General features: G+C 35.8%; 1 protein-coding gene across 2 annotated transcripts in view; it reads left to right on the forward strand.

Moving 5' to 3' along the window:
- The window catches only part of LOC145673496 (zinc finger SWIM domain-containing protein 5-like), a 384,102-nt gene that overhangs the window by 282,598 nt on the left and 75,911 nt on the right, over positions 1 to 25,593 (forward strand). For both annotated transcript variants that reach the window (XM_081743256.1, XM_081743258.1), the window contains exons 2-3: positions 12,050 to 12,158; positions 14,877 to 15,004. In XM_081743256.1, coding sequence (XP_081599382.1) covers positions 12,050 to 12,158; positions 14,877 to 15,004 — 237 coding nt within the window. The remainder of the gene's footprint in view (positions 1 to 12,049; positions 12,159 to 14,876; positions 15,005 to 25,593) is intronic.

The following is a 25,593-nucleotide window of genomic DNA, read 5'->3' on the forward strand; positions in this document are numbered from 1 at the left end:
GCAATTAGCAATACTGTTATGTGCGAGAATAGTGTCACTAGTAGACACAGTAGTAACTTAATATAACACTGATGCTATGAATCGAAATTAGTTGATTTCATGTGCATTCAAAATGTCAAAAAGAATGTGTTCTCACGGAAAATCTGACTGAATACTCCTTTATTACATCATGTAATGAAAAGTATCCTGTATTATTCAAGTTGAAAGTGTTTTTTTTTTTTTTTTTTTTCAATACATGGACCCTGCATTTTGGTGAACATGAACCATATGATGAATCATTTGAACTGTGATGCTGATTAGCTGATTTACCGTATATCCATGTATATCAAGCCTTACCTTTTAATTTTTAGCTGCAATTTCAGAAAGAAAAAAAAAAAGGGATATGCGTACGGCAAGGCGTGTCTATAAAGTGTTTCTAAGTTTTGACTGCGTGAAAATAGCTGAAAATCGAAAATAAGCCGTTTAAAATGTCCGTCACAGCCAATTCCTTTGCTTAACATTTTCCCTTCAAAGGACCAGCAACTCTTTATTAGATGATTCCTATTACTCCTATTTGATGACTCATATTCCAAGTAAGTACATACGTATGTCCCATATGTATGTGCTGTATTCATGGATGTACGTCTTTATCATTCGCGCATATACACCGAACCCGTATGTTTAGATGGTGGTGTACATATCCCACTCCTCAACTACAAAATCCTGGATAAACAACATTATTTGGTGCATTTTCTTAAATGTATTACAGTATATTCTAATTTTCCAATAAGGTATTATGCTAACATGTTCGTATGTGATGTGTGTAACCATTGTAGAGGACTAATCTTTGGTATGAAGGATCCTTGGTTCGGTTCTAAACCATTTGAGGTTTTAAATATTTTTCGACAATCTGCGTCCTGACATTCTCACCGTATCTGGTTCAAATCCCGCAACCAACGTGCATAACGGTAGGATTTTAATTATTGCTTCAATTTCATTAGATAAATGGTAGATTGGTATATTTTATATGTAGACCTCGGTGCAAGAAGAGGACAGCTCCACTTTTTAAAAGTTTTCAGGAATCACCGGGAGCTGTATCGCTCTTACAGCCTCTTACAGCTCCTTTCCTTTTAACATCTTATGGAATATTGGTTGGAGCTATAACGTTCTTGTACAGACTGAAAGACAATATTTTTCCTCATGTATTTGAGTGTAAAACACAAAATCGAAAGAAAGAAAAAATGGAGCTGTTTCCTTCTTGTAATGATGTCAACTGGCTCGGCTCGAGCCCTAAGCCATCAGCTCAGCTCGAGCCGGCTCGGTTGGGCTCGGCTCGAAGAGCCATCGGCTCGGTTCAGCTCAGCTCATGTGAGCCATCGGCTCGAGCCGGCTTGGTTGCGAAACATGGTCGCTTACTCTGAGGGAAGAACATAGACTGAAAGTATTTGAGAACAAAATCCTAAAAAGAATATTCGGACCCAAGAGGAACGAGAATAGGGAATGGCGGAAACTTCATAACGAGGAACTACATAATTTATATGGTTTACCCAACATTGTTAGGGTCGTCAAGTCTAGGAGGCTTAGGTGGGCGGATCATGTAGCTAGAATGGAAGGAAGTAGAAACGCTTTCAAAGTCTTGACTGGAAGACCAATCGGAAAACGACCATTAGGAAGACATAGGCGCAGATGTGAGGACAATATTAAGATGGATCTCGCAGAGATTGGAATACAAAGTAGAAACTGGATGCAGTTAGCTAAGGATAGAAGTCAGTGGAGAGCTTTTGTGAACGCGGCATTAAACCTCCGGGTTCCATAGGCCATAGAGTTAGTTAGTTAGGATATTTTATACAGTGGAAGGAGTTAATATACGCTCTTTATAAAATATCCCATCATTTAGACGAGAACGCAAAAAATATTTCACCACAAATTAGTAATAATAAATGATTTATTGATCTAGCGTAGGTCCTGCTGTATGTGCAAACTTAAGCTACAGATGGGTAGTCGAAAAGTTCCTGGAATTTCGTTGCAACTATTTACGACTACAATATAGGTACACATTCATTTAATCGCCTTCAAAATAGACTCCGAGAGAACACACTTTTCCAGTGCTCCTGCCACTGCTGAAAACAACGCTGAAACTCCTGTTTTGGTATGTTTTACAAAAAGGCTCGCAGAAACTAACATTCCCCTCCATTACCAGCCTCCCTACTCACTGGATTTAGTACCAGCGGATTTCTGGTTCTTCCCCAAGATCAGAAAGGGTCTCAAAGGAACCGTTTTGCCACCGTTGGAAGACATATGCAAATCATCGCGACAGTTGAGCTTCGGAACATACCAAAACAGATTTTTTAGCGTTGTTTCCAGCAGTGACAGAGGTGATGGACAGGCCCATATCCAGGGGGGGTCTAGGGGGTCCGGGCCCCTCTAAATTTTTGCAGGCTCCCTAAAATTTTCACGGTAGGCTTGCAAATGAAAATGAAAATGAGAATGAAATCTTTGAGTTTGACGTCCCACGGTTAGCCGGTTAGGCTAAAGGAGACGGTGATTATGAGAAATGGATGAAATGGTGGAATGAAGAAAGTGGGAGGAAACGGGAGAACCCCGAGAAAACGCACGAGCACGGTGTTTGTCCACCACAAAGTCCACACGGCGCGGGCTGGGATCGAACCAGGGACCCCAAGCGCCGGAGGTGAACGCTCTACCACTGAGCCACCGTGCCCCCGCTTGCAATTGAACTATAATATGGTGATGAACTATCATATGGTTGGATCGGCCCCCCTAACTTCATCCCCCCCCTACAGTTTTGGGCTGGCTACGAGCCTAGTGATGGAACAAGTGTGTGTGTAAATCAAGGAGCCTATTTTGAAGGATGTCTAATAAACAGTGTAAGAGAATGTGAATAAATAGTTACAAGGAAAGTTTTTGGCTGCTCCTCGTATGATGCATAGTTCTTGCATGCAGATACAGTGTAATATGTATAATGTAATAACATTAAAAATTCAATGACTACTTTTTATTTTTTTCTAAAGAAGCCTTTGTAAATTATTCATAAACATCGTCAATTGTATTAATTTACAAGTGACCAGTACATATATATTTTAACGATTTTTTTCTTATTGTTAACCAACTAGCCAACTGTTTTATTGCAGAAGATAAGGCAACTCATCCATGTGAGTTTAGCTAGTTTTGTCTGTTCTCCACACATTATCATTCTGCAGGAATAACACTGTTCTCTCATCGACAAAACAACAAGGCTTCGCTAATTTATTCAACATTTCAAATGCACACGAACTGTTGTAATTATAATAAAGAGAGGTTATTACGAATAATTTTCTGCTGCTAAAGTTGGTTGTACAGTTTTACTGATAACTTTATATGTTCGTTATTGACGTAGTTACCAGACCAGACGAGACCAGACCCTGTTTAAATAAGGGAAGAGAATCCAATTTTGGGAACGTTGCCTCTTGATAAGCGGGGCTGCTATCTCGAGCGCGATCCTGCCTTTCTAGCTTTGACAACTACCTGCATCCTGTGTGTCGCTCAAGCGAGACAATCACTCGCGCCATGCCACGTCCAGGCAAAAAGCTTGCCAACCGTTCTCTGCACACACTAAATTAATGTAATCTAGATTGCATATGAACAAAGCTTAAAACAATAGCTTTAATGGATGTTAATTTACAGGAAATTTTAAACATTCAGTTAATTTGAGCTGTTTTTTCCATTGTTGGTGGTTTGTTTAATAATTGCAGATAAAGAAAACCAGCACTGGCGATTTAATTCTTCTTTGTTGCTAGTACCATTTGGTTGAGGACAGACGTAAAGAAGTATTAGCGTACAATTTACTCAAGTAATTTGTGTTTTTGGATCAAAAGAACCATTACATTTCAGTCAAAAACATTCTTATAGGCTTTCTGGAGAACTACATATAGTGTACCCAAACCCAAACTATCAATTTAACCTCAGTATGATGTCAATATGGTATGATGTCCTTATTCCGTAAAAAATACGAAAACTAGATTGAAGGACCGTTCAGAAATTTTGTGGCCCCTGATCCAAAAGTAAAAATATTATTGGCCAAGATCGCAACCTTTTGATGCATTTTTTCATTATTCCTAAAATTCTTGTTCCAGTATTCGTTGTTCGAATAATCATCTTCGAATATTTGAATTATAATTTTTTAACACCAGTGGTTCAATGTTCAACCAATTTCCAACCCCAAAATTCCTGAGATGTAATGGATCGGGGTTATGGGTCCATATCTCAGGGTCCCAAAATCAGATTGTACTACTAATATGTTTTAAAGGATCTTGGTTTACCAGAAACTTATATATTTACTCTGTCAGTCCGTCTGTCCGTCCGGGAGAGAGAAAATCTTAACAGCTACCTGATGGATCACCATCTATTTTGACCAGGATGCACAGGGTCAAAAATTAGGAATCGAGTTTGATGATGACCGTGATGCCTTCATTTGATCCGAAGATATGGACATCAAAAATCTGTTCCCATTGTATGTCTATGAGAGTAAGTATTGATATCCTTGCTCGATAGACAACCCGCAGCGCTGTTGAGATTCGCGGATTGGCATAACATTCAGGATGCAAAATACCAATCTGTCCGTAGAGTACAACACTAAAATGAAACTAAATTACTCTTTGTTCGACAAATCTAAAGACTTAAAAAAAGATGTCCTATTTTCAGATACTAATTCATTTAGTGAAGTTTGTTACTTGGGAATGCAGCGTGAGGGGAAAATGCAAAAATTAAAACTTCAATTTTAACGGTATATACACTGTAACAAACATCCCCACCCAAGTGAGTTTGTGGCGCATTACGTCGTGTCCGTGGGTTTTCTCGCATATTGCCATTTCCTCCAACACTTTCATTTCACCAATTCTTCCATCATTCACTTGTCTTGATCATCCGTCTCCCTTAGTCTAAAGGGCTTAATCGTGAGACGTTAAAAGTGAGTGTGTTCATTTTTACACTGTAAGGAACCAAATACCTTCACGTAATGTACAGTATGACATTTCTACTTGATTTTAAAAACTAATATAGTGTTATATAGTAATAAACAGTGACACTAAGACTAGAGAATAATAAGAGTTTTTACCTAATAACAACCATTTACTATTTTGTTTAAAGAATAAAATATTCATATTCTTAATATATTTTTGCTATATGTACTTCTTTCACCCAATTATCACATTCATAGAAATAGGAGATAATTTAAAGGCTATTAGCACCAAAATTAAGTGAAAAGGAAAAACATTACAATTATGGATCTATTTACTATTATTTGGAATCAGTTTCATAAATTAATATGCCACTCCTAGTTTGTAGTCCAAGAAAATATATCTCTCTTCTCTGAGGCCGAGAACTGGTCGTAGTTAACGAAATTGGTTTTGAAAGTTCCAAATTCCACCATAGACCATTACTCCTTTCACTAAAAGTAATGAGATTGTTTTTGTTTTATTGACTGGATACTCAGCCGAATTCAATCAAGCTGTGACATGACACTTGGTCTTTTTTGAACAAGTTCAAAATTAACTTTCAGAAATCCTCGCCCTCTGGCCCTGTAGTGAACATACTTTCATGTCGCAATCCTACCTGTTCAGGATTTTTGAACATGACTTTATATTGATATAGTAAAATTTCATTTCAAATCCCGGTGATTACGAAGTAACGGTAACGAATGAAGTTCAATGCCACGCAGTAGAATGTAGTGCTTACAAATTACGTTTCTGTAGATTGAAATACGTCAGGGTTCTCCATCTTCAGCTAGAGCTGTGAGCGTACAAAGGAAATTCTTCCTCGCAATAGAATTTCACCCTACCATTTACAAAATTACTGTGACGGCAAAGGAATCCGTCACAAGATTAAAAAAATAATACTCCATGTTTTTTGTGTGTGTGGAAGTCAAAAGGTATGAAAATAGCTTTTGGTTGTGTTTCTGACTGACTACGTGACATTTAACTAACCAATACTGTGCGCTTTGTAACAAAGGGTTTCCAAAACGAATTCCAGCAACAGAGCTCTCCGGAGATGAGCATAAAGACCAATCTGCATCCCTGGCCCGCGGCGAGGTGAGTCGTGGACCGGTCACGTTTGCCTATTATCAAAAGAAAAGCTGTTGGCCATGTTATAGGGAAAGGTGAAATTTCATATACAATCAAGTGTAGACATACAGTTCACACAGTTACTAGAAAGCAAATAAAATAAGTTCTTGTAAGAATGAGAAATCAGTGTTAGATAGAATTTATTATTTGTGATTTTGCGAAACATTAATCATCACTTCGTAGAATATTAACACAGACCCATTTAGTTTTTTTTTCTTTCTTTTCATTTCCACCAATTCAAGTGACTTATGGGTGAAGCTTGCAAAGACCGAAATTCAACTAAGTGGCCAGTTATCGGATTCCAACGCCAGTATTTCTAGCTTTTTACACCAAAGTTCGCTACTTCTTGATTCAGATGTCTTTGCAATTACATCGCAATGTTTGATCAATACCGCGTATTGTGTGCCGCATAGTAATTCGAACCCAGAACCACGCGTCATAACTATCGGCTATATTTAAGCACTTACCGGTACAGATTATGTGAGATCAAAATTATTTATAGGTGTTGATGACAAAGTTAACTCTGAAAATTTCAAGGATGGCTTGCAAAAAGTTTATAGGAAGCGCACACAAATTTGAGGTGTCCGTTATTTATTTATGTATTTATTTATTTTAATTTCTAAGGGAAGGGTTGGAAATATTCGGACTTGTCGTAATGTGTGTGCTAACGGCATGTAATGACATTTGCGTGGTGGCAAAGGGAGACAATGATAAATTTCAGGATTGTTTCACATATTTAACTAGGCTCTCACATTACGAGGCCAGACATTGGTTTTCTGAGCTTTCGAAAAAAATGAAATGAAATCTTTAAGTTTTACGTCCCACGGTTATGACGGTTAGGCTAAAGGAGACGGTGATGATGAGAGATGAGTGAAATGGTGGAATGAAGAAATGAGAGGAAACGGGAGAACGCCGAGAAAACCCACGAGCACGGTGTTTGTCCAGCACAAAGTCCACACGGTGCGAGCTGGGATCGAACCAGGGACCCCAAGCACCGGAGGTGAACGCTCTACCACTGAGCCTTCTGAGCTTTCGAGTAGTCCTGATACTTCGACCTTTCGGATATACAATTGCACAAATATTTTAGGAATAATCCAAAAAAATGGATTTAAAGATTGCGATCTGGGCCAAGAATTTTAGGAATGATCCAAAAAGTGGATTAAAAATTTGCTTTCTTGGCCAATAATAGTTTTTGGATCAGGGGCCACAAAATCATTGAGCCCCTGATCCTAAATCAAGTTTTCATATTTTCTACGGAATAAGCACATCATATTGTGTTAAGTGATAGTTTGGGTTTGGCTATACAATGCGTAGTTCTCCAGATATAAGGCCTACAAGAAAATTTTTATATTGACATATATTGAATCTTTTGATCCAAAACGTTAAATCGATGCTAAACGTTACCACAAATATTCTATTTACGTGTGGAAAGCAATTTTCGGTTCCATATGTTGGGTGAACGTAGTTGCTAACCTCTTGCCTTTGGTGCGAGCGGTCTTGGATTCGATTGCCGGGCGGGGGACACTTGGTTGATTATGCAAAGGCCCTTTAAGGTCAATCATTCTGAGTGAAAATTTTACCGAGTTTTCCTCACTCACAGCAGGTAAATGGCGAGAAGGTACTTAACAAAAGGTCCCAGGCAGCTTTCTTCCTTCCCTTGGGTAGTGATCACCGAGGGGCGTCATCCCTTATACGTGATGGGCTTCCATAGGTGCGGAATGCTCAAAAATATAATTTCTAATTCCTTAAAGAAAGAAAGAAAAAATCATATTGGGGGGGGGGGCGAAATTCTACATAAGAAGAAAGAAATATGTGTTAATTTCATATTTTATTATATTAATTCATATTAATTGACCAATACTGTTCGAAATGGTAATCTCAACAAGGAAGTAATAGCTTCTATCAGTAGCGTGCCTGATTTAGCTTTTTTGTATCTGCAGTCTTTCTCCCTTGAAATTAGACAATTATCTCTTATGAGTTTATAGTTCGATTCCGGCAGGGCACATAATATTCGGTGGTGCTCCATCTTTGTGATTATTTTATTAAACTAGTAGTACTCCGACCTAGAAATTCAGAAATGATCACAAGAACAAGCGATGTGTTGACCACACATAATCTAACTAAAAGCCATTTTACCCTTCACTTAGCTTAAGGGTGTTGAATACTCCCGCCATCTTTGTTTTTCACATATATATGTAAATTAGTTTATTTCTTGCTTGCTTGCCTGCCTTCTTTCTTGCTTTCTTTTTCTTGCCTTTCATTCATTCATTCATTCTTTGTTTCTTTCTTTCTTGCCTTTCTTGCGTTCTTTCTTGTCTTTCTTTCTTTATTGTTTGCTTGCCTTCTTTCTTTCTTTCTTTCTTGTTTGCTTGTTTGCCTACTTTCTTGTTTGCTTGCCTTCTTTCTTGCTTCTTTCTTCCGTGCTTTTTTTTTATTTCGTGACATTATCGAAAAATTACACGTATTATTCTCGTATTATTTACTCCATTTGTCATTGGACAAAGTTTAAATATTCAGTTCTTGAAGTTGATTGAATTGTTTTGAATGTGATCGCTTCTTACAAAATACACTGAAAAGATATATGTGACGGGCTGCAATCTATTGATTTAGCGTTTCTTTAAACTTCTATTATTACCTTGATATATAATAAAATCTCACTTCGATAATGTAAGAGACATTTAAATAATTTTGTGATCATTTCTGTAGTCAATTGGTCAGTGCGCATACCGTTTCTATAGTCAAATGATCTGTGCGCATACCGTTTCTATAGTCAAATGGTCTGTGCACATACCGTTTCTGTGGTCAAATAGTCTGTGCGCATATCGTTTCTGTTGTCAAATGGTCAGTGTGCATATGATTTGTATAGTAAAATAGCGCACATACCGTTTCTGTAGTCAAATAGTCAGTGCGCATACTTTCTATGCTTGTGTCCCTGCGCTTAACTCTTGGTGAAGTAGAAGTTCCAGTGTTAATCCAGCGTCTCAAGACAGTTGCTGTCGTTTCTTGAAGTTTACCATTCCTTTTCAGCTCAGAGGCTATATGGGGCATGGATCTACAGTTTAAGGAGGGATCCGAATACCCTAATGCGTTCAGACTTCAATGCCACCCCATGTACCGAAGGCGCGCGTACATCAACATTTACAATAGTATTTAAATTAAGAAATACGACTTTTCTCTAAAAGTCGTGAAATAAAGCATTCGGCAATTGGACGTGCTGCGTTGACCACTCATTCTACATTTGACTGTTCGTCATGGGCGCCGATAACCCTTAATGGGTAATGGTATATATATATATATATATATATATATATATATATATATATATATATATATATATATATATATATTTATTTCACTTTTTGCCTACATATGACTGACGATTAATTTATTTTAAAACGTACTGTAGAGCTTTTTTTCTGGATAATATTCCAGTGTCTTTTGCAACTGTATAGCAGAGAAATGCATTGTACTTTGGTATTATTTTAAACAACAGCGTTGCGAGCACTGCTTATAACAACTTGGAGCAAATGCCTATCAAGACATGCTATTCACCGTAGAAATTTCATCCACTCCACTTAATACATTAAGGGCAAAAAATTGAAAAATGTTATTGACGTGTTTTTTCCTCTTTAGTTTGTTCTTGCTGCTGCTCATTTTTTTTTTTTTTTTTTTTGTTTACTTAGAAATTCACAATAACAATCTTTGTCACATCATTCTTCAAGTAATATTCATTTTATACTTTTTTATTATTATTCTCCTCCTCTTTGGTTGTTTTGGCTATTTTATCTTCCTTTCTCCTCATTAAGATAATTTATTTCTTGTAAGAAGAAATCACGAATTCTAGATAATGTTAGAATGTTGTAGAGATTTTTGTCTGTCTGGTCGATGATAATAAGACAGTTATTATTATTAATTTTTTTTAGCATTCGCATTGTCCTCCTGCAGGCGAATTTGGTTGAGAAATCAAAGAAAGAAAAAATGGTGAAGGAATGTAATTCCGATGTCTGCCATTCTTAATGTCCATGTTATCCAACTTTTCCTCCATCTATTGCAATTGAATGGTTGTTTATACTGATGCATAAAAATTAATAACGTTATTGTTATTATTTCCCCAGAAGTTGCCCCTTATTATATTTATATATAAATTATATAAACTTGATCCAAGTGCTATGTTCAAGAATTTATTTTAAACCGTTCAACCATTTCTTCTATTTCGTCATTTTACGAAAATAGATGGAAAGTTAAAATATTGCCAAGATTGTTCCCGTTCGTTCCTTAGAAGCTGAATTTTCCAAAACGCCAAAACTCGTATTTTTAAGAAGTTTATATTCCGAGTTTCGTATGCGTAACTTGAAAAGGTCGTGGAGTATTTTACTTTTTGGCATAAATTTTGAATTCCGACTCCTTCCTTAGGATTTTAATGAAAGTGACATGACAAATAAGTAGATCCTAAGTTCCAACTATTGTGCTTCCAAATTTATTTCAAAGGAATCAGCTGTTTTCCTGTGATATAGTCACAAAAAGATCACAAAGTTCTATAAGAAGATTGTGTAGAACGTTCGGCATAGTATTGTATATTATATTCCTGAAAGCAATGGAAACATTTGGCTAAATTTTGGAGTCTGTGTGTGGTTAGCTATATGTGAATTGTTTTCCTGTTTCTTTGAAAATTCCAGAGACGGCATTACCTTGAACAAAATTACTTTGCAACTAGGAATCATTAAGTTGTGAAAAAGTGTCATCCTTTACATCAGTGAAGACGTATCAGGCCATCACTAGATTGTAACTACTGGAATTGTGAATACCGGAAATGTATTTTGCAAATGAATGAATAATTTAAAAAAAAATCGTAAATTTTTATTCTCTTTCAAATGAAAGATAAGTAAATCTTTAGTTGAATTCATAACGATGGTGTGCAGACGGTTGAATAATTAAAATGAACGATTACTAAAGAACTGACAGAATATAAATATATAGAAGAACCCCAAGAAATCCACGGGCACGTCGTCGTCTATCAGAATTAATCTGATTGGGGATCAGACCAAGGTTATCTCACACCAAAGTTGTGCGATGTAATACGCGGCAAAAAACCTGCAACATGAGCATATAAGTTTATTGTGAAATGACGAAGTCTTTTGCTCCAAAATAAGTGTGCACGGGAGGAGGCCGAAGTTTATCCTGGCGTGATTCGTTCCACTTAGACGTTATGTTCATTCCCTGTGCTGTTAGGCGTAGTTTCACAATGAACTTACATCCTCATGTTGCAGGTTTTCTGCCGCGGATTGTACCAATCAACCATTCTGCTATCTTGACAACTTTTCTGTCCGTAACTGGCTTACAATAATATAATTCTTATGAGCGGTATAATCATAATTAAAATTTAAAATTTTGGATGAATGTCACCGTACATATAAATGCTCAGATTGTATATTTTTACAGGATGCTTTGCGTAATATTATGAATTAGTTTCCATTTTCATCAGAGTGAAGGTTTCCGATGTTTCGATTTTTGGTGTTCCAATTCCTTCTTCTTAGCGACTTTGTTATATAACTGTTTTATACATATATAAAACTGTTATATGCGTATGTATAATGAAAATTGTTTGGGAAGTAACTATATTGAAGTTAGGAAAATCAGCTGATTGGTTGATTTGGACGTCTGAGGCTCTTTGAGACGTAATTACAGTAAACGTAGTATCCGAATGACGTGGGGTTGAGAATAAAACCCGAATCTGAAGTTGAATATGTTAATTATTATACAACCACAAGGAAGCTCAAAAACAGAACATAATTTACATTTATATCAATATTAAAAGGCGGATAATGAACTAAAAAAGATGCCACCGATATTATATAAATTCTTATTGATCCAAATAGTATTTTAGTATATTTATGCATATGTTTTTATTACTTTTAAGAGTAAAATTTAAAAGAATATATTTTCTTATTTTCCAGGCTTCCATCTCAGCGGAGTGGTGTCGACGCCGAAGCCCCCAAGTCCTCTCCCGCCGGCCTACAGTCCGGAACCGGACAAGAAGTACAAAGTGTCAGTTAGTTTCGACAGGTAAGCGACAGATACATTATTATTATTATTATTATTATTTTTTTTTTTAAGTGTAGCAGTATCTATATGATGTTGGTTGTTAAAGATATCAAACTGGGACTACCATTGAGGTTGATATTTCAGTTGATAGTGCTTGTGTTCTGAAGAGTCTTAAGGTAGATAGAAGCTTACTGACTTGCTATTAAGATCAGGATACTGCGATTAAGAAAATGTACAAGATGTTTATAAGTAGTCTACCATCATCAAATTTATTGACGTAATATGAAATGAAATCTTGAGTTTAACGTCTCACGTTTTATCCATTAGGCTAAGGGGAACGGTTGATTAAGGCAAGTGAATGATAATGGAAGAATCTGTAGATGATGATTTTCGAGAACCTCGGAGTACCTCGAGAAAACCTACACACATGATGTTGTTCATCACATATTTACTTGGTCAGAGATCGAACCAGGAACCCCCAAATTTATTGAAATGATCATAGTTTTTCTACAATTAACCCAGATGAACAACAGATACTTGAACAGGAACATTTAACAACAGATACTTGAACAGGAACAGGAACAACAGATACTTGAACAGGAACAGGAACAACAACAGATACTTGAACAGGAACATTTAACAGGAACAAAAGATACTTGAAGAAGAACATTTAACTTCTTCCTGTTCAAGGAACAGATACTGGAACAGGAACAACAGATACTTGAACAGGAACAGATACTTGAACAACAGATACTTGAACAGGAACAACAGATACTTGAACAGGAACATTTAACTTGAACAGGAACAGATACTTGAACAACAGATACTTGAACAGGAACAGAGATTGAACAGGAACCCAGATGAACAACAGATACTTGAACAGGAATGTAAAAGCTTCAGATATTTACATCACAGTGACGTGTAGATGACGTTAGCAATCAATAGTGAATACTAATTGGGACTTTGGATTGAAAATGCATGTATTATTTAAAACTTAATTGTTCCAGTATGTTTCAAAGCATGCTTACAAAATCTAAATTTTAAAAGAATAATACAAGTCCACTGTTTTTATTGAAAGAGTCAAATCATGGTACTTAATGTCACAAACAAGGGTTCTGAAATTTTGCACAGATATGTAAACCCCATGACAGTACAACTTGTTACATAATTTTCGCTCTAGCTTATCGTTAGTGTAAAATTAATTACAGTATACTCTCACTAAATCCCACATATCAGACCTGATTAGTGGCGGATTATGGAAATCGCCTTGTTAGTGGAAGGTTTACAAAGAAAACACATTTATACAAGATAAACTACTGTTTACGCTATTGTACTGTATTTTTTATTACAGAGTTGCAAACAAAGCACGAAAATAAACAGTAGTTTCAAATATAAATATGAAAGAATAAAAAATAAGTTCAGTTATGATACATGTAAAGAAGGAAAGATTAGTGCATTGTGGATTAGCTTATTGGAATTTAAAAGAGAAAAAAAACAACTTTCAGTTCTGTTTCTTACCTTTTTCATGATACTTTTAACGCTTGTTCTAGAAGTGTCGTTTCAACCGGCGCATTTGAAAACTACGGATTATTGAACGGGCTGAAGTAGCGCACAGCCGAATTATAGAGAGTATACTGTATTTAGAAACATTTTATCAAGCACCTGCTGCTTATACAACCTGAACCCTCGAGAAAGTTTGGCTGGTTGCAGACAACTAGATGTATTCTTATTGGCTTCATATCAACAAGTAGTAGGATTTTTTGTTTTCTTTTTCATGAAACGGAAATTAATTCATAATGCAATTAAAAATATCAAACTAAAACTTTCTTTTAAAAAAAAAATATTTTTTTGATAAAATACAGTAAAAAGGACATTTTTTTGTGGTATTGACTACAGAAATGAGACGAAGATTAAAAGCATTAGACGCGAGCGAACTATTTCCTTAATACCCGTAATAAATAAATAAATAAATAAATAAATAAATAAATAGGAAGAGCGCCCAATTCTTCGTATATATTACATTCTATAACGCATTTTATTAAAGTATTCTTTGTAAAACTTTTGTTTGGATTGTTTTAGAAACTTTCGGAATGCAGATTTCACCAATGCGATTTATTGCAGAGATTAAAGTTGTGATGTGGACCATGTTTCCACCAAGATTTGAGCCATCAAAGAGCAATTGCAATTGAGTCAATTGAAAGACGAAACGATATTTTCACTGTTAGTAAAATAAAGAACATATTTAGCGTATGTATCGCAACTTGGTTTATTAGATAATAACACAAACTTCAGGCACATGCTGTAAATATTGGATTTTTTTAAAGTAAATTTTTACCGGTTTTTAATAAAATATCTTGCAAAATTTGGAGAAGACAGTTTAAGATAATGGACTAATTATGTCATCTGGATATTGTAAGGGAATTGGAATCCGTTACACACTTTTAATAAATATTTCTGATAAATATCCTTGAAAGAAATAAATTATCATTTATTAGGGCTGTTCTTGACATTTAGTACACTATGGCCTGTGTTAATTCCTCCCAATTCTACCTCACGTGTGGTGACAATTTTATTCAAAGTGAATTCAAGTGCATTCTTCTGAGAGAAAAAAAAATCGACCATGTACCACATAACTAACATAAAATGTAACTTTCTTTTTCCTATTTAAGAAACGAAGCAATATAAGTAAGTAATAAAAATACAAGAGCGATTAGATAATTGTGTTTTTTTTTTTTTCAGATGTAAGATCACATCTGTTACCTGCACCTGTGATACGAAAGATATATTTTGGTGCCAGCACGTGGTGGCCCTGTCGTTGTATAGGATACGAAATGCAGATGATGTCAGACTCAGGGTCCCTATTTCTGGTAAGTAAACCTTCATAATTTTTTCCAAGTATTACAGTTGATACATCATAAGTTGGCCTACAATGGAGGATAATGGATCTACTCACCACAGAATATTCTTGTGTTGTAGCGTATCATCTTTATGAAATACACGGGCATACTCTCATTATTGAGCGATGCTCATTCACGTGGTCGGATGATGAAAGGAATGTTTATTAAACTCTTCAAATGGTATTGAAACAGCTACTTGGAGCAGCTTGCAGACGATCAGGCTATTTTGCCGTATTTAGAACTGCTTTTAGTCGGGTTTTCATGTTGTGTTTATTTCAGAAAGGTTCAGGCCACGGCAAAGAACTGTGCATATAATATGCCCAAGAAATTAGATTTAGGGCTGTCTTGTCTTGAAAAGGTGCTTTCTCGTCTCGAAAATGTATCTGTTTCTTTTAGAAAATCTGTCTCGTCTCGTGAACAACATTGAACCAGGCGGATCATGTGTTGAAAAATCCCTGGTGTAGTGAGCAACATACGCAAAAATTTCATACCATTCCGCATCAGAAAGTATTTGCATATATTTAAATCAAGACATCTAAGGGTACAGAACAAGTCGCTCTGGAAAATATGCGTCAGATGCACAGAATAGTTGACGACATCATTAGATAGGCCTGAAAGATGGAAAATAATCCTGATTGGATTCGTACAGAACAGAATTCAGTGCTAAGCTTGTTTTTGCGGCGACAAAACTTTAGTTTTTTAAATTTATTTTTTTAAGCGTTTTGTGTAGATGTAGGAGTATTTTTATTTTCATCGAAAAAGGTTTATTCTTGTATTACGGAAACGTAATTACCACTGTATTACTAAGGTAATTAACAAATATGGCTAAAATATCAGTAGCTATTATAATAACGATAATTAAACAACATTAATTATCACGTTATCCGTGTTACTTGTCAACCAATCTTCGTTTTTATCAATAGTCAACTCATTAGGTGTCTTGGATAGGGACAATGACACACCCAGATTATTTAGATATTCTGCTGAATAGTTTGTACAACACACTGAGCTCTTTATTTGTTGTTGGTACTGTATATAGTGGATACAATTACTGGTGTTTATAAAACGTTATGTTTTTTTTCTTTGCATACTATATAATCCAACAGGAAAACAGGGATAATATTTTATTAAGGATTTCTATTTGTAAAATGTTTACTTTTCGTCCCTTGCTCCGAAATTTCATTTGTTCGGGAGTGAACGCAATATCTGTAAACAGTTACTTATCACAGAAATACTCAAGTTGTACAAGATCTTACAAGGCGCTAAACTGCTATTAGTATAAGCTTTTGTAGAAATTAGGCTATCCTCACAGGTTTGGATTGACCCAGGGTACAATTCAGTGGCGAGACTTGTGCCTGCAACGATGCATCTTTTTAACCCAAAGAGGCACTGAGACAGTTTTATATGAATTAATATTCCTGCAGAGGTAATTAATACATAATAGAAATATAAAATAAATCCTACAACATAAATCTTAAAATATTGTCCCTAAGGGTTAAGCAATACGGGAGAGGAGGGAGAGGTGTGTCATTTACGTATTTTCTTTCTAGTCAGCTTTTCGCAACATTCTTTCAAACAATATCCTTGGGTGTAAGTTGAAGGGGCTGCTACAGTAAATCTAGGTGAAACATTTTTGCAATGTTTGTGGAATTTTCTGAATCCTGAAGCCATTAGTTGAAGTTCAAGATAGTTCTAGAGGCAACTCTGCAAATGTTAGTGCAAACAGAAATGTTATGAAACGCAAAGAAGAGCAATGGAGCTTGTGAGAAATCTGCAAACTATCAAATTGCGTGATGTCAATAGAACTCTACGTGACTTAACAGGATGGGCTCTCGTTTTTTTTTTCTTCAAGAAAACATCTCAGTAAGCGCAAGGCAGTTGTGACAAGCAATTGTTTCAACACGACTGTCACACAGTTAACGGTCGTGGTTGTAAGTTCACAGACTTTTGAGGGCTGTTTCCTGTACATTTCCTCCACTTTGGTGTTTTCCGTTCCGTTATACTTGAAACACATTAAGCTGTATTGTTCAGTAAACATGTTCTGAGAATGCCTATTATGGATGCGTTAATTAATCCTATTTTTACACAGTGACTAAAATGCTAGACGTAACGTGGATTTTGGCAACATGTTAAGGTGAAGTTCGTAATAATAAATGTCAGAGTAGATGTATCTTAGATGTAAGTGGGACACGTCTCTCATAGAAAAATACAGACATGGTGTACAGAATTATAGTTGGAAAGCTCTGAGAGACCTTTAGATATGGAGATTGAAAACTAGAATCCTCTCTGGATTGAATTGACACCGGATTGGATGCAATGAATGACTCAAATAATTTCGTCATTTATGTTGTCAATGAGAGTGCAAAGTTCAAAAAATGACATTTTTAGTTCCAAAAAATACATCTGCTACGTAAAAAGTATAGGCCAGTGTATGTGTCACTTCACGCAAGTACGTTTCCTTGCCTTTATCTTTCATCTGTCGCAATTCTTTGAAGTTACTTCTTCTGGAAATTTAAACAAAAATTACAATTGTGTCTTCCATTATAATACTGTTATAGGTCAGCCAAAACTCCAACTATTTTAATAACGTTTCACAGAAATAAATATGATTGAATGATAAATGTTCCATTTCTATACCTTTAGAGTGTGAGTTTCATTAGGTTATTGTATTTCTTGTGGGGTAAGGTTAGTGCAGTTTCTTTATTTCGACGAATATATCGATCAAAGTTCGTTAAACGTTTCCGGAAACCGAACAAATGAATATTACCAATTCAAAATAGATAAAATTGAGTGAAGGCTAAAATAAAATTTTGGTTTGTTATTACTTAATAACGCGGTGGCTCAGTGGTAGAGCGTTCACCTCCTGTGCTTGGGGTCCCGGGTTCTATCCCAGCCCTCGCCAAGTGAACTTTATGGTGGACAAACACCGTGTGCATGGGTTTCCTTGGGTTTCTTCCGTTTTCTCCCACTTTGTTCATTCCACCATTTCATTCATTTCTCATTATCACCGTCTCCTTTAGCCTAACCGGCATAACTGTGGGACGTAAAACTCAAATATTTCATTTCATTTCATTTTAATTTCTTCAACAACAAGCCTTTTCCTCTGCATATTTGCACAAATCTTCTGCAATAGATTACTACCATTTAAAGATGTTCCAGACCTTAAACAACAGTAATAAATAAAATGTGTAAATTTACAAATATACACTTCGTTATGCACGCGTATAACGTTTACACAATTCAGTAAGAACTATCCGTTTTCACACATTGAACAAATTCCATTTAATACAAACTTAATGATATGCAATTTCTGTATATATTAAAACGTACGAAAATATTTTCCTTTGCTTTAAGCACAGAGTTCAGTGTGTTTTCTTTTTGAGTGATGTGTCCTGCACATCCTTAACACCTCGATCTTACCCGGGTAATATTAGGTGATCTGTAATTGTGAAATTGCGCATTCTGTGTAGCATTCTCCTTTCACTGGTTTGTCTCTTTTTGCACCATGCATTTTTGTCAAAGCTTTGCTTTTGCAAATTTTGTCGTGTTCTGTTCTTGTTAGCGATCAACTTTCACATTTATACAGTACTAAGTAACTATGGGTTCACAATGTGATTATTAATTCTTAATCAAGATATAATGTCTTGAATATTTGAAATATAATTTCATGTTTATTCGTCTTTCCATACTAAAATATAATATCGTGGTTTTGAGCACATATTATACAATAAAATTAACAAAACACAGTTTGGAGTTAGCGGCATTTCTATATTTTACTCGACAAATTTGCGGGCTCGTTCGCTTAGACTTTGACATAACTCTAGAAACATGTAGTTTTGTAATATTATTATTTGTGATGCTCATGGGCTTATATTGTGAGAGTCGTTGCAGTTATCTTTCAGTGTAGTGCTTTGACACACACACGCATACAAGAGGAAAAAATAGATATGACGAAAGAAAGAGAGAGAACCAATCATACTAGTTAGTCACGTTATTAGCACAGTATTAATTCTCAGTCTGTATGAAGTTCCGTGGTCTTCCAGTCTGTCCTGCTGGTAGGTAAGGTCATATCGTCTCACCGGGAGGGTCTGCTTTCGAGTCACTGATCACTAGGTTCATGATCCGTTCATCATCGTGATACAAACAAAATTTTGCATTGGACTTCTATTATGCTAAGCGAATCCACTCTGGATTGTAGTTCATCTCTCTCCACTATTTTCAAAAACCCTCATTCTCTGTTCTTTGCGCGTTAACGACCAAATTTCATATCCATACAGCGTACACAGCTTATATAGATTTTAATTTTAAATTTTCCAATAGCAATTTTCAGTATATAAGTTTTTAAATTTAGTTTTGAAACAGACTTCTTTCATTGTGGTCAGTGACATTACACACTTCGGGATTTGAGTAACGAAAGAAGGGTGTGTCTCTGTGCCGGAGGTGGTTACGTTCAAACACCTCTGCACCCTTAGCTATATGAAATACAACATTGTTCACATTATATTTTGATCGGTGATATTGTCTGCTTGTGGAGCAGAAGACTCGTGCACGTCATTTCGATGACGTAACAACTATATGCAGAATATGTAATCGCATGTGTATGGGAATACGGAGACGAGACTTGAGAACGCAAGGGCGTGGTCGTAGAACGGTAGTTCTCTTATCTAGTGTGGGAAACTCGACCACAATACACGCAAACACGGAGGTGATCGGCGGAAAAGTTGTGTTGAGAACGGATTTATTTATCTATATAATGTGGCAGGTTTTCGTTGAATTATGGTTGCGTGCTGCTGGATAGCCTGTGGCAAACCAGCCGATCTCTCAAGTGTTATCAACAGTGTTACTGGACTGCTATAACTGCTAGAGTATTGGGAAGGAAGCAGCCTTAGAAACAGTATTGTTGTATCCTGAGGAATCGAATTTTTTCCCCCTACCAATATACGTATGTTATTGGACTTAATCAGTGTAGAGCTCCTGCCCAGAATCTGACTTGTTGGAATTATAAGAAGTGAGAGAGCAAATTAGGGAACACAAATAGATGCATTAAAGTGGATATGTGTAATGAAGCTGTAATGTATCCTCGTCGCCAGAAGTGCCTTTACATCGCAGTGACGGGTATGTGACCGCGCAGTACTCCAAGGAAGGGATGGTTGTATAAGAATTTTTGATTAATTTTGAAGAGTTTTTATTTTGACTAGGGAATTAACATAGGTATAGGGAGTAAAGACACAGATTTGAAGCATCAGTGCACGAAAAGATTCGTATTCTCAGTTTTTCTATTTATTGCTTTATATGTTAAGTTAAACACCACAATATGTATCACTGATATCGCAGATCGAATTATTTTGTAAAATCGTGTCTGTAACCTATTGTCAAAACATTCATCTCAAGACATGATGTAGAGAAAAGAGAAAGAGATGAGACATCTGTAATATATGTATAATTACTCAATAAGTAATTATAAGTAAATTAGACTCAATAAGTAATTGTAGAAATTAGTTAAAGGACACGTAAGAGAGCGAAAAGGAGGTCTGGAAGTCTGAACTTTTTAGAAACGTCCTAGATAGGTGAAAATATAGTTAAAAATTGCAAAAGGTATCATGTAATTTATCTTTCTTTTCTTATATCCTAGTATACTTTTTTCTTTCACATCCAAACATCTCTATTCAGAATTACGAGATGTTTGTGAAGAGAGGTGAAGAGAGAAACATTTCCATCTCAAGAATTATATCAGAAAAAAATCTTTTGACTTAGGCTAGATTCGAACTCGTAACCCTTGAATCCATAAGCCTGCGCTCTACCGATTGAGCTAACAATTGCTGTTGCAAAAGCCTGATTTCTACAACTACCGGCTGCTGAATGGAGTGTATTAACGAAATTGGCCGAGATAATTGCTTCATATAGCTATTGCAATAATAATAATAATAATAATAATAATAATAATAATAATAATAATAATAATAATAATAATAATAATAATAATAATAATAATAATAATAAAGAAGATGATGAACAGAATTTAAAATGTCGCATTGTTAAAAGTTTGGTGTGCGAAGTTAGTCCTAATATGTGATTTTATTAATTATATATAATAAATGTAAGCGTGGTTTATTCGTGCGTGCTACTCAAACTGCGCAACTCATAAGGGTTGTACGCGTATGGTACAGTAGCCTTGCGTCCTCCAACCGTGAAGAAAGATTCGGTTTGAACCTATGCGTGTCCTAAGAGGAAGGAGGAGATTCAAAGAAAGAGAAATGGTTTAGAAATTATGCAAAAATAGAATATCTCACGAGGTGAGGTGATATAGAGTTCAGCGTGTCTTTCAGCTGTGACTCTATACAAGATATGCATCTACGACTTAACGTGGAACCCGAACCACACGACTCCTGCCGGGAATCGAAACCCATATCACCTCTAGCTCTATCATGGGTGACACAGATACATGTAAAAATAATCGAAAATAAACGATATTAATGTTAAATCCATAGCTTTCGAGGTCCTAAAAAGTCCTAATTGAAAGATATGAGTGTCTATTCAATAGTTTTCGGGGTCGCTGAAGTGAATAATGACACTCCCGATACCATAAAAGCCCAAGTTTTTATTCTTCGTTAGCGGCAAGTTAATTCATTTGCTCCTGCTGGAAATGGATTCGTACTATTTCATTCCGATTCAAATATGTATTCTACTGGGAAAACTAATCTCAAATATATCTGAAATATAAACCCATTCTTCCCGTGCAACGCCGGGTATTTCAATTAGTAAATAAATAGTTTAAGAAACAATGAGTATATTTAATGGAAACAGACATATGTATTTTCGAATGTTGTATATGAATTGCTAATTCATACTTTATCTAGTAGTAGATATCTAGTAGTATTCTAGGTGCATCCATTATATATTCTGAAGCAATAGGGAGAACTATTGGAGGTGTATTTTATTTATCTACTGTCGAATTTAGTGTGGAATAATTTCAAATAATTTATTTCGAAACTATCGAGACGAGACTGAGACCGCTATTTGTCGGTTGAAAGGAGACTAATACTGTAAATAGTCTCGTATTGTCTCGTTTTCATACCAGTCCTACTTCGGGGTTTGTTCTCTAGTAACTGGTTGCGTAGTGCACCTACAGCATGTAAGACGTCGTATATTTAAATGTTTGAGAACTTACCCCACCTCCACTTGACGGATCGTTCTAACTAAAACTACCAGACCGTTTATGTAATTTTGCGTTTAAGTACAGGTCCTATCCTCATGTCAATTATTTTCTTGCAACAGAGAATGAAAAATGTAACAGTTATAATGTTGATCGCGCATAATCCTGTATAGATAAAAGGCACTTTGTAGAGTGTGGTGTAAATACAGTAGTTACTGGCTTGGTAAGTTCATCACTGAACGCGTTTCCGTCATATCGTGCAATGACGTCACCTTTGACACATGCTCGGGACAGGACTACAGGAGGAGTAACGCTGTTGTTTGCTTACTCGGTGCTGTTTATTCTCTTTGGAACCTGATGTGAAATTACTGCTTTCTCCTTACTTTCAGCTGTTTTTGCTATTTCTAATTTAGATGTCTATTATATTAGTGGAATTTTATTCCATCATGGAAATATATTTTATTTCTTTTTAAATGTAAATAAAAAGAAAAGTCTATTTGGACAAGTTTCCCCACAACTCTAAAGGTATTGTCTTGGGTGCGCTTTTCTTTTCTTTTCCTTTAGGGCCGCGGTGGCCCAGTGGCAGAGCTTTCACCTCTAGTGCTTGGGGCCTCGGGTTCGATCCCAGCCCCCGCCAATTGAACTTTGTGGCGGACGAACACCGTGTGCGTCGGTTTCCTCGGGGTTCTCCTATTTCCTCCCACTCTCTTCATTTCATTCATTACTCATCATCACCGTCTCCTTTAGTCTAACCGGCACAACCGTGGGACGTAAAACTTAAAGATTTCATTTCATTTCTTCAACACAAATGCAATTAAAACCTGACTCTGAGAGCGCAACAATGTTATCTTGTTCGAAGGGTCAGTGATTTTGTGTCGAAGGTAATGCGTCGCTGTTTACGTTTGGCAACATTGCTCTTGGTCAAGTGGCCTATTGCTTATGCCTTTAGGTATTTGCCCTAAAGCCATACAGCGAGCTGTGTGCGTTCTGTTACTCCCTCCCTGCCCCTCGCGGTGTTTGCGAAAATATAGTTTCGAGGTCGCTGAGGTGACTAGGCGTAAAGCTATCAGCTATTTTTTGTTAGTGGTTTCTTCATATACGTCTACCAAGTTAACGAACCTGGACTTATCCGCGTACAGTAGTTGGTTAGTGTGTCCTCGATGGCTATTTTTACTTTTTCCATGATCATCCCATACCATACAGTATTTTTTTTGTTTTGAAAAAGCTTGATTTTATCAATTCGTTAAACAACAATGTTTCTTTTTTTCTAACCATGTTTCTTAGTATTATTCTCTTCATTCTAACTAATTTAAATATTTTCAATAATTCAGAATTTTGACTAAAAAATGTTACAATGATCAAGATTTGTATAAGAAGAGGAGCCTTCATTTCTAATCATTGTCATAAACGGAAGGGAAAACTTATAAAAAATTGAAATAACTTAGTAGACGTAGAAAATCGATAGAAATAATGAACATCTACTATTAGTTGACTGTTAGAAGTATAGTAGATATAGTTCTCAACCCAAGTAGAAGATGCACTCTTTGCTTCATGAAAATAATAAACATTTTTGAAAAATAATTACAGAAAAGTAATTTGAAGACATTTACTGAGCGAACGAAGGTTACTGGTTAGTGTTGACGCTTCGTAATTGAGAGTCTCCCGGTACAAATTTCGATACGAGGCATCCTGACTAGTGATTTTGCAGTACCACTGGGGGAATACCAGGATACCTTTAATACATGAGCTTTGGCAAATTTTCTTGAAATCTTTGTTCTTATGTTGTTAATGTTTCAGTGTGAAATGGCATTTTGCTGCATGGAAAATATTTTTAGTAAACAAAATATAATAGATGAATAATTAGTGTAAGGAACTCCTACTTGTGTGGCTTAGGTTCAAATCCCGACTGTTCTTATTGATTTTTTCTTTTAGCTACACTCATGTGTTGCACTCCAGAAGTTCAATTTTGAATTAAATGTAGTCGCAGCTAGTTTAAACTGAAATTATTTTCAAAACTATTTGCTATTACATGTTTTGGTTTTACTTGCGATGTTTCAACTTTGATATTAGATCTTAGAACCCTAATGTAACTCATTTCCCTACGTCATATCATGAATGTTTTAACAACAACGATAGTCGGGCGGTAATACAGAATTTCATTGTTACTGCAGGGCCGGATCTTGAAGCCTGCGAACTACGCGTTCGCAGGAGGCGCCAGGTGAACAGGGAGCCAAATTAGAAAAATGAATTTTGTTTTAAATGTAAATATTTATTTCAAAAATGTTATGATAAAATTTTTTCCTCATATAGCTTCAAATAAATATTGTACAGACTGAGATACAGATAAAATACATCAAAAGGACAATAAAGTCGAATCTTTGCGTGGTTGGCTGTAAAACACCCTTTACAAATGAAATGGACTCGTACATCAATTGATGCCAATACCACACGCACAAGTGATGCTAGTTTGAGGAAAATTTCCACAGCACAGGATAGATCTTTTTAAAGAGGGAAAAGGGATATTTTACGAATATGAGATAAAATGAAGGTAAATTTAGCTTTCCAATAGATGTTGTATTAAGGCTGTTGCTACCTCTTCGCTGAGTCGAGTTTTCCCCTATCTAATAACATTGGAACTTTTTTCGTGTTTTTCTCAGCAAGCAATGAACAAATCCTTACAAAAATTTGCATGGAGTCAGGTCGATAATAAAGAATTCGTTATATGAGCTTATAATTTTACTAAAAGCCTCCAATTAAGTTATTCATTCCCCCCTTTTTTTCATGTGAAGATTTGCAACAACGCATTGACGACACTGCGTTCTCTCTTCTAGCAGGTTGCGGCGAGTAACTGAGGGTTACTTTGAAGTTTCAACATTGTCCACAGCTGTGAGGGGACCCTTTTCAACAATGACATATTTATGGCATTTCAGTGAGAAGGCGTTGGAGTACGTTTTCTTTGCTGAAAGCAGACAAAAATAAACACAGCGAGAACAGATCCATTCTTCTTTACATTAGCTTTTCCCCCCGTCAAGTATAGACAGTTATAAGTAATTAGAAGCGAACTGTCTCTATTGAATAAAGATACTTTTAATGTATACGAAAGCGAATGTCACTTTATCAATATTATTATTATTATTATTATTATTATTATTATTATTATTATTATTATTATTATTATTATTATTATTATTATTATTATTACATTTTTCAAAACATGAAGAGACATGCCTTTCTTGACTCCAGTGCCCATTTTATCTATATATGAGGTATTTATAATAAACTTCTATACTGCTAAAAGAAAAGCTACTTTTATAGTGACGTATTATTTGTATTTTATTTATTATATTTCAATTTAAAATAAAGTGTATCGTTTGTAACAACGAATAGTGCTCAAAACAGCACCTAT

This window comes from Thermobia domestica, chromosome 16 (genome assembly GCF_964235325.1).
Source record: "Thermobia domestica chromosome 16, izTheDome1.hap1.1, whole genome shotgun sequence".
Lineage (NCBI taxonomy): Eukaryota > Metazoa > Arthropoda > Insecta > Zygentoma > Lepismatidae > Thermobia > Thermobia domestica.